This window comes from Rhodamnia argentea, chromosome 4 (assembly GCF_020921035.1).
Source record: "Rhodamnia argentea isolate NSW1041297 chromosome 4, ASM2092103v1, whole genome shotgun sequence".
Classification (NCBI taxonomy): Eukaryota; Viridiplantae; Streptophyta; class Magnoliopsida; order Myrtales; family Myrtaceae; genus Rhodamnia; species Rhodamnia argentea.
Window position 1 is genome coordinate 12,481,878 of NC_063153.1, and position 10,893 is coordinate 12,492,770.

The 10,893-nt window shown below is 41.5% G+C and overlaps 1 protein-coding gene across 1 annotated transcript; it reads right to left on the reverse strand.

Annotated features, from left to right (window-relative positions):
- Positions 1–7,989: 7,989 nt before the first annotated feature.
- Positions 7,990–8,815, reverse strand: LOC115746717 (ethylene-responsive transcription factor ERF017-like). Its single transcript, XM_030682605.2, has one exon. It carries the CDS (start codon positions 8,777–8,779, stop codon positions 8,168–8,170), a length of 612 nt encoding a protein of 203 aa, XP_030538465.1. The 5' UTR covers positions 8,780–8,815; the 3' UTR covers positions 7,990–8,167.
- Between the last annotated feature and the right edge of the window lie 2,078 nt (positions 8,816–10,893).

Below are 10,893 nucleotides of genomic sequence, written 5' to 3' on the forward strand. Positions count from 1 at the left end.
GGGTATTGGGGAGAGAGAAGGGTATTTTTAAGTTGGGTTTGGGTTTGGGGTAACTTTCGAGGAAATTTCACAAGCAATAAAGGGCAGTTTAGTAACTTTATCCATTTCTTTTCCAAATATTTTCGATCTCTTGAATTTTTGCACAAAAAAGCCATCCACGATGAGTATTTTTGTCGTTCGATAATTCAAGGGTGTGCAAAACGAAAATGAGTGGTACTAGTGTCGCCCCTCTAAAAATATATCAACAATTAAAGCATTTGTTGTTAAAATAATTGTTATTCGTCGTACCAATTTGAATATAATTATAACTTAGGCTCCGTTTATTTCACAAAAAAATGAATAATTTTAAAAAAATTATCTTAGGCTCCGATTGTTTCTCCAAAAATGAATAATTTGAAAAATATTTTCTAAAAATTGATTGCTTGTATCAGGGAAAAGTACAACGTAAGTACCAAAAGTTGTATACGAGCTTATTTTGGTGTCAAAACTTTTCTTCATATCACTTAAGTGCCAATTTCATTTTTTTTTTTTAAAGAATCATTTAAGTGTCGGCTCCGATATGCTTGTCCGGAAATTCAACGTGAATTTTTTTTTATTAATATCTAAAGCCGAAGTGGATCACCGGAGGTCCAATCACTAATAAAAAAATATTAAGCTAAAAATTGAGAAGAGTGTGAAGGGAGTTGCACCGGCAGCGAGGGTCGCCATCTCTTTCTTTCTTTCTTTATTTAACTTTTTAGCTTATTTTCGAATTTTAATTTAATTTTTTTTTAAATATTTTTAACTTTAGAAATGCACGTGGTTAAATCATGAGTGACCCCATGGTTGGCCATTTCACACCTCGAGCCTCCATAACGTAATGACCCAAACCGAGTACCGTCATAATGACAGTGGCATCATCTGGTGACGCTCAGCTCATGCATGACGTATGGAAAGTGTTGGCCGGAATGGTCGAGCCGAGGCATGATTGTTTGACTCAAACTCTTCTTCCCTCTTCCTGAGAAACGTCAATGTCCCCGCTTCCTTCGATTTCGTCAGATAATGTTCTGTCCTTCTTACGTACAGTTTGACGACCTTGCGCACGTTCGACAAAAGAGAGTTTTGGACGGTGGTGGCATGTTCGAGACATTCTCTCGACTAATACACGGTTTCACACGCACTATTATTCCCATCTTGATATCTTCTAAAGCCTACTCGTCTCAAGTGGTTCGATGCTTTTCAAATTGTCCTTCTCTTAATACCCCCTCTTAATTTTTTTTTTATTTTGTTTATTTTTTCTTCGCTTGCTGCTTATGCTCTTCTTCACTCGCCGGGCGTATTTCTCGCTTTCATTGTAAGGGATCGACCCGTTGCTTGAGATCCTCCGGACCAAGAAGTCCAACAGAATCGAGTAGGACAATATTGAATACTTTCATACGGTCCAAGGACTAAATCGAACATGTACCAAAAGTCTATGGATAACATTAAACAAGTTGAAAGTTCGGGGACGACATCGCATATCGAGCTAAAGTTCATGGGTCACATTGAGCTAATTTAAAGTTCGGGAATCACATCGCACGTTTGGCCAAAATTCAGAAACTATTGATGATGTTATCCAAAAAAAGGAAAATATCCTCTTCTCCTTCGATGGCTTTCTTGGTCCTCGTGGGTAGATTGGGTGAGACATTCGGAAGACAAAAGAGGTGGGTCAGTAGGAAACTTGTCGCAATGTTCCTTCTAGCTCTTTTCACATGCACGAACTTTGTCACTTCGCGGGCCGTATTCAACGTTCTGTTTTTTAGTGCGGTGTGATAAGTGCATTAGCTCTTTTCACGTGCACGAACTTTGTCACTTCGCGGGCCGTATTCAACATTCTGTTTTTTAGTGCGTTGTGATGAGCGCATTGCCAGTTATTCTCCTTCTCTTACGTACCCCTTTTTTCTTCCGCTCCAAGCCTCCTCGACTGAGAAATAACGGTCGCTTGAGAGAAGAATTACCAAAAAAGTAACGGCGACCATTTATGTCATTATCAAAAAAGAAAAGTTATATCCCGACGCAGCGTTCAGCGAAAATTAACAAGCAAATCATTGCTTAAGAGAGAAATCTCGAGAAATTTGATAATAAAATAATGATCATCCTCAAAAACGTCATAAGCACACCTTTTATAGGGTGTTAACCCTAATCCTAACTCTAGTAGGATTCTAAACATAAAATCCAAAATTACAAAATTGCCATTAATAAATCCTCGAAAATACTATAAAAAAAAAAAAATAGGAAAACCCATCTAGACATTCCCGAATCGCCAAAATCTGTCGTTAGTCACGGCCGAAGACGGTGAATATTGATCGTGACGTCGTTTCGCTTCAGCCGACGGAATTTGAGCCCGATCCGATGTCGTCGACCCGGTTCGGCGATTCTTGATACATCACCGTTTTGCCTTCCGATTGGATTTCTGCCTGTCCAATCGATCTAGAAACGCACTATTAATACATTCCGCATCATATCCTCTTCTCCTTCTATGGCCTTCTTGGCCCTTGTGGCTAGGTTCGGCGAGACATTCGGAAGACAAGAGAGCTGGGGCATTAGGGAACTTGTCGCAATGTTCCTTACATAACTCTTTTCGCATGCACCGACTTTTTCCGTTCGCGGGCCACGTTCAGCGTTCTGTTTCCCAGTGCGTTGTGACCGAAAAACTTTAGGCGTGTGCAAAGGCTGTGATAAGCGCATTTCCAATGTGGTGGGAGTGTTTTTTTTTTTTTCCCCTAAATTGGTGCATTTGGTTCTCCACGTGGTGCGTAGATGAGGAGGACACGTGTTCATTTGATGTCCCCTTGCAAAACGTGAAAAGGGTTTTCTTATTCGATACGACATAGGTATAGATACACGGGGAGAAATTACCCAATCGGTCAAAATGTGCCGTGCGGATGTCACTTCACGTCTTTTGTTTTTCGATTTTTCCAATTTAATTCTAAATCTCTGGGCGGAATTTCAACGTAATCCTTACAACCGATTTTCGCCGGAAATTGACGTGGCGGTCCAGTTATTGCTAGCAGTCCTATGTGGCACATTACCTCATCAACGATTCTAGGGAAAATTGATTGGAAGGGCTAAATTGAAATTTCGTGAAAAAATTTCGGATCAGATTGGTAAAAATGAAAAGTTTGGAACTGAATTAGAATCCGCACATTATGCTTGGGACCTATTGAACAATGTTTACTAAATACGTGCGTGCATATGTGATAACAAACCACCCTTTTTATTTGTGTACACTCCATTTTTCCCACCTCTGTAGCTTTTAGATATGGAAAGTACTGTGATTTCTCGGAAAATTACGAAGACCTTCATCAACTTTCCCACACATAATTTTCCCTCTCATATATTTTGATTGGTTTTCTACTTTTCTTCCTAGTTCTCCCACACTTTTTTTAATCAAGTCCTTATACTTTTTATTTGTCTAACCAAATCATTATGCTTTCACAGTGAGTCCCTTCGACACCAAATTCGATCAAATTTAGCCGATGTAGTCGTGGAGCGATAGCAAAGTGCGACGTGGATACACAAGTGGACATGCATGGAAAAATTTAACCGATGTAGATCGTGTTGGAGTTTAACATGAATAATCTTTGCCAATGTGGAAGTCCACTTGGACGTCAGCATTGGAAAAATTTTATCCATGTTTGCTGGATTTGGTTGGAATTGGTGTACGAGGAACTTGGTTAGAAAACTTGTGAAAGTACAAAGACTTAATTAGACAAATAGAAAAAGTAAAGGGATTTGATTAAGAAAAGCGCGAAAGTACAAGGACGACAAAATTTATCCTATTTTTTAAAAGTTGTTTGTGTTCCAAATGTCAAGTGTTAGTCTTTCGATGGTTTATATTCTCTTTCTTTCTTGAGAAAATGATGGGAAAAATTACCTAATTAATCCTAAATTTATTGTACGGATGCCAATTCAAACCTAGACTTTTTAATTCTGTAAATCGTATCCTAAACTTTGCGCGAAATTTCAATGTAGTTCTTCAAGTTAATTTTTTCAAGAAATCGCCGATGTGGTGACCCGGTCGTCATCGGCCATCCAATATGGCATGCTATCACGTTAGCGTTTTTTTTTAATATGAAAATTGGGCGCGAGTACATTAGAGTCTCTCGTAAAGGTTTAACACTAAATCGATAAAATTAAAAAAATTTGGACTCATTGACGTGGTACAATTAATTTATGACTGATTATACAACTTCTCATGTTTTCCTTATCATTAATGTGATTACATATTATTGGGGAGAGACTTACTGTCTTTTGGTAAAATCATGCGTCTACGAGTTGAGTCTTTCTTCATAATCCTTGACAACTTATCTCGGATCAAAGTTACCCGTTTCGATCGAATGCCATTCTAATGCGAATCAAAACCGACACGAGAACCATCCCGATCGCTATTTTTCGCGACCCCGTGCGACCAAATGCTTTTGGCAATCGAAGGCGTCTCGACCGCACCGACCTTCTTCCTCGGCTCGAACCCCGACTAACGTGTTTGTTGCCGTACCAAAGATCTCGGCGAGGTTTTGTATACGCGGCGGGGCGACGGACGCGGCGACGAGTGGTATCCTTTGACCTACATGGACAAAGCACGGTCATAGAGAGTATTGTCCTCATCTGGTGAAGCTCATGCATGACGTAATAGAAAGTGTTGGCGGGAATGGTCGGGCCAAGGCATGATTGTTTGACTCAAACTCTTCTTCCTCTTTTTGAGAAACGCCGCTGTCCCTGCTCCCTTCGGTTTCGTTGGATATTGTCAGTCCTTCTTAAGTACAGACTGGCGACCTTTCGCATGTTCGACCGTCCTTACACGGGGATAAAAGGGAAGAGAAAAGAGTTTGGACGGTGGTGGGCGACCCCCTTCAAATTCTCAATCTCAGGTGACATGTTGGAGACATTATCTCAACTAATTCTCGGTTTCACACGCGCTATTATTCCCATCTTCATCGTCTAAACCTACTCGTTTGACTCGGTTCGACGCTTTTCAAATTCTCCTTCTCTTGGGTACCCTTTTTTTTCTTCCGCTCCAAGCTCTCTTGACTGACGGTTTTTTCTCAGTCGAGGAAGGCTCTATGACCTATCTTAGCTTATGAGACGTACTTTTCGTTTTCATTGTTAGGAATCGACCGTGCTTGAGATCTCCGGACAAGAAGTCCAGCAGAATCGAGGGGGAATGTGGCAAGTTCCTATTGCTATGGAAGTGGTTATACGAATTCTTCGAGTTTTGGAAACTCTCATCTTTCAATCTAAATCTTGATGTGGGAACTCTTCTCTCCCGATCTTGGTCTAGATATGGGAGATCTTTAGAAGTGTTTCCACGCTCAACTAATTAATCTCTCACGATTTAAATCTAGATTTGGGAGCTTGTTCAACATGTTTTTGGTGTCTATGTATAGTGATAATGTTGCAGGTGCTGAACTTAGGTATGAAGGCCCACTAGGCAAACCGTAATTATTGGAGAAAGTGATTACAATGTGTGCTAATCACTTATGACTATGCGAGATCCGATAAGTGACCATCATTTATTTTGTTTGATGCTGAGACAGATCCGTTCTTGTGAGATAAGAGTGTGCTTACCTCGGCAATTTGTGCTTTGTTGTTCTAAGTTATTGTTTGTGATTTGTTTTCTTTTGAAACTATCATATATCATATTGAGATATGAATAAAATATTTACTATAGAAAAAAAAAAAACAATGGTAAATGATACAAATGGTCTATGAGCATTAGCCCAATGTGTAATATGGTCTCTCAATTTTTGCCCAATGTGTAATGTTCGCCCTTGAACCTTTAATCTGTTCAATTTGGTCCTTAGACTTTTGATACATGTTCAATTTAGTTCTTGGACTGTATGAAAATGTTCAATGTTATTTCCGAACTTAAATTACTAGAAGGACAATATTAAACATTTTCACATAGTCCAAGGACTAAATCGAACAAGTATCAAAAGTCTAAAGACCACATGGAATAAATTAAAAGTTCGGAGATGACATTGCACATCGAACTAAAATTCAGGGATAATTTATGTCGTTATCAAAAAAGAAAAATTATATCCTCTTCTCCTTCGATGGCCTTCTTGGCCCTCGTGGCTAGGTTCGTTGGACATTAGGAAGACAAGAGAGTTGGGGCAATAGGGAACTTGTCGCAATGTTCCTTATATAACTCTTTTCGCATGCACCGACTTTTTCTCTTCGCGGGCCACATTCAACGTTCTGTTTCCCAGTGCGTTGTGATCGAAAAACTTTAGGCGTGTGATAAGCGCATTTCGAAGGTGGCGAGAGTGTTTTCTTCCCCAAATTGACGCATTTGGATCTCCACGTGGTGCTTAGAGGGGGACACGTGTTCATTTGATGTCCACTTGTAAAACGTGAAAAGGGTTTCCTTATTCGATATGTCATAGTTACAGATACGCGGGGATGTCGATTCAGCTCCTAGGCTTTTCGATTTTGTTAATTTTGTTCTAAACCTATGCACGGAACGCCAACGTAGGGTGGGTTTGGTTCAGCATTTCCAAAGCCCATTGGAGCCTCAAAGTCCCTTGGAGAAAATGCAGGGCGTTTAGTAATCATTCTCAAGGGGCTTTTGGATGAAAGTTGGCTTTGAGAATGCTGAAAGCTTTCAAATTTCAATTTTGCTCCCCTTTTTTTTTTGTTATATTATTTTTTAAATAAAAAATCCAAACCCTAAGTTACGGTTGCCGGCCGGTCAGGGCTGCGACTAGCGGCCGTTTCTGAGGTCACGCGACCCCTAGAGTTCCTCACTTGGGCTCGCATGGCCTAGGCGACGGCCTCTGGCAGTTGCTAGACCCTTGGCGGCTTCGGCCCATGACCGCCGGCAAGCTAGATCCGGCTTGCCGGGGCCAAACCCTAAGGTTTGGATTTTATCTATTATTTATTTTTTATTTAAATAAATATGATAAAAAGAACCTTTGCAAATTTGTTTTGCTAGACACTAGTTAGCCCAAAGCTGTTTTACAAAGGATTTTTTTACCAAATGCCATTTGCATTTTCCCAAAGCCCCTTAAGCTAAAAGTCTTTGCATTTCCCCAAAGCCTATTTCCAAAGTTGAACTAAACCCATCCGTAATTCTTACGAATGATTTTCACCGAGAGACAACATTGTTGTTCAATTATCTCTGGCGGTCCTATGTGACACATTATCTCGTGTTACAATTATAATTTAGAACTGATTGGACAACTTCTCGTGTTTTCCTTATCATTAATGTGATCACATATTATTGGGGAGAGAGTTGCTGTCTTTTGGTAGAATCATGCGTCCTCTCAGGTACGAGTTGAGTCCTTCATAATCCACGAATGATTAGAGTTACTTTTATTTTTATAGACTAATAAACAATACTTCATATATATATATATGGTAATAAAAAATTACTTTACCAAGTGATAAGTCAATTTTTTTATTTGGTGTTACCTTAATTTCCACACAATTTGTTGTATCGTTCTATAAACTAATAGTATGCCGGTCTTCACTAATTAGTAGCCCTAGCATTGCTCCGACGGATTCCATTCGAGTCGGGGTTGACAACTTATCTCTGATCAAAGTCACACGTTTCGATTGAACGCCATTCCAATGCGAATCAAAACCGACGTAAGAACTATCCCGATCTCTATTTTTCCCGCCCCCATGCGGCGAAATGCTTCCGGAAACCGATGGCATCTCGACTGCACCGACCTTCTTCCTCGGCTCGAACCCCGACTAACGTGTTTGTTGCCGGACCAAAGATCTCGGCAAGGTTTTGTATACGCGGCGGCGTGATCAACGTGACGCGTGGTATCCTTTGACCTAAATGGTAAAAGCACGGTCGTCTGTTTGGTCATAGAGAGGTTGCTCGTATGGGGCTGGGTCCGGATCGGTTTGAAGCTTTTACATTGAATTCAGAAATCAAGTGTTCAATGCGGTGGCTTCCGACAGCGACGTGGAGGAGGCGATGCATGTATCTACAAATATTTCACGATGATACACCGCTAAATTAAGAATAAAACCCTAAAAACACTACCCTGTAATGTTGATCCACTTATTTATTATCATCATGTAATGATCAACATCAAGGCAAAGATTTTGGAAAAAAGGACGGGTACAAGATGAGTTTCCTCTGGCAAGAAACAAAAATTCTGCCGGAGTAATTTTCCATTTGAAAAGCTCTTCAGAAGTTCCAGAGAAATGATGGTTGGTGACAATCGCCGCCACCGTCATTCTCGTCTTCTGTGTTGTTTGCTGTTGCTGATGCTTGCGGCGGAGGCACCAACTCATGACCGCCCACGTAGTCCAGCCCTCCGTAAAGCCCGTATCCAGAGCAGGGGCATTCGTTGTCGTCCAACGCATTCAAGAACGACCAGTCCATGTCATTGCTCCCACTGTCGTCTCCTTCTCGGGCCGCGGATGGCGAAGTGCCATGCCCGTGCCCGTCGTCCTTGCTTCTGCTCTGCTCTGAGGTCTCGGGGGCCTCGTGGGCGAACCGGGCGGCGACGGCCCGGATCTCCTGGGGAGTGAGGCCATCGGCCCCAGCAAAGTCTGGCGGGGTCTCGGGGAAGTTGAACTGCGCATGTCGGCCCCGCAGGCAGTAGAGCGCTGCGTCGAAGGCCCTCGCCGCTTTCTCGGGGGAGTCGTACGACCCGAGCCATATCCGCTCCCGGCTGTTTGGGAGCCGGATCTCGGACACCCACTTGCCCCACTTGCGCAGCCTCACCCCCTTGTACCGGGCCCCGCTGCTGCCGGCCTCCGCATGGCGCCCCAAGGCTCCGGTCTCCTCGTCCATCGCGACAAATCGCTGCTCGACCTGTGAGAAGAACGGATGTAATCTAGTAGACAAGAGAGTTTCCTTTTGAGGCTTATATAGTTTCCGAGCTCGGGTGCGCTAAGGCGTGTTGATCTGGTCTTGACGGCTTTGGGAAGGGATGACACAGGGACCAGTGGGGAGGCATGCTGACATGGCGAAACGCGGTAGGGCCAGTAACAGAGTGAAAAGGCCCGAAGTATGACCACGTTGGAATTGGTCCCGCTTGCCCCAGCCTCTCCGTCGGCGCGTGGAGTCCATTCGCGGTTTCACAATGCAGTTGGGCCTCTTGTTGTGGATATATCGCACGAATCCCCTCGTGAACTTCGAGACGGTATTTGTTCCCAAAAAAAAAAAAAAAAAAATTTTTGGAGACAGTATTTGACCAAAAAAAAAAAAAATTCGAGATAGGACACTGTTGCTCCTGAACTTTTCGACTGTTGCATAATAGCTCTCTCTAAACTTCCATTTTTTGCGATCATTAACTCTTAGTTTTTATTTTTTATTTGGTTAGTTTGGGGAAAAATAGCCTAGTTTACTAAAAATACCCCAAACATTAAGCCCATTCTCAATTCTGCCCCAAAGTTTTCTTATTCTAAAAAATAAAATCCAACTTTAGATTCAGCATTAAATCTTTCTCGGCTTTTTTTTTTTGTCCAAAGAAAAATCATCAACTTTTACTCGTCCTTAATCTGCCACCATTAGCCCTCCTCTGTACAAAAAATGCCGTTAATAGCCACCAATTTTCATATCCTAGAACGGTTTAACTTTAGAGATAATTTTTTATATCACCTTGCCGACGTGAATTGTTATCGACTCGAAAATACCATGTCAAATTGGGAGTGAGCCACGAGGCTTGATTTAAAAATGTATTGAAAGTTTATGTTTTTTTAAACAAAATAATAATCGGGACAAATTTGATACTGGACTTAAAGTTTGAGATTTATTTTATGAAATAAAAAAAAAGGTTCGGGGATTAGTTCGAAACTACACCTAAAGTTTCGGGATTTTTTCTTAGAAAAAAAAATCGAGACAGATCCGAAACCGAATCTAAAGTCGGAGGTTTTTCTTTTCCTTTTTTTAAAAAATTAGGCAGGTCAAAATATATGTTACCATCTCATTTTTAGGGAAATCTCTCTTTTATCATTGATCGTCGTAAAAATTGAAGGATATAGAAAGTGGGAAAACAAGTAAATCAATAAGAATTCTAAACGATAGGGAAATAAACATAAAAAAAAAAAATACTCATAAGACAGTAAGAGTTTGTTAACATTTTCATAAACAGAGCCACTTTAATGAAACTGAATGTTGTTAATTCGATAATAAGGTATGTAGAATGTAATGACATCGGTTGAGGAAAGGGATGGATTAGGCAAGCGAAGGCGCGTGGGAGTGCGGGACAGAATTGGCGGGCGATTTAACCATCACTTCACAATCAGGACGGCGGAAGCGACGTTGAAGAAGCGACGCGGTGGTATCCACCGTCCTTGTCAGTCTTAGTCCCGTCCGCGCATCGTACATCGCTTGGGACTTTTAACCGACGGGCCCAGTCCAGACTTTTCGTCGTTTGTTGAACGGAACAAAAAAAGGAAAAAAAACGGAACACGATGATGAGTAAGAAAAAGAGAAAATACAAACGGCATTTTGCATTTTGGAAGAAAAATGTTTTCTTCGTGGAAGTAATTAAGTTTACCATATCACAGTTGGAAAACCAACCTTTAGGGCTCGGTTTGTTTTCGCATTTCTCGGCATTTGGTTCGCTTAGGGGAAGACGAGTCAACGGAAAAATGTTTTCCTACTTAACACAATATGTATGCTGAAATTCGGGGAAATGGTTTCTTTTTTGATGAAAAATGGAAAATCATCTTCTAACGGATGACTAGGTATCAATGCTTGGATCCAAACTCTACGCATGGAGCACGGAAAACCAAACGCTGGTTCATGAGTGTCCAGGACCACCAAGTATCCAAAGCTTGGGCCTAGGTCCATCAAGGTTGAGCCTAAAACCCTGTTGCTCATGCCCGAGCCCCCAGAGCCCACAATGAGGTCCATTGAAGTTCAGCCCGAAGCCTCGGTGCTTGTGCCCGATCCCCAAA

Bases quoted from the DNA above. Each gene is read 5' to 3' on its own strand.
- LOC115746717 (XM_030682605.2), bottom strand. From the start codon at position 8,779: ATGGACGAGGAGACCGGAGCCTTGGGGCGCCATGCGGAGGCCGGCAGC.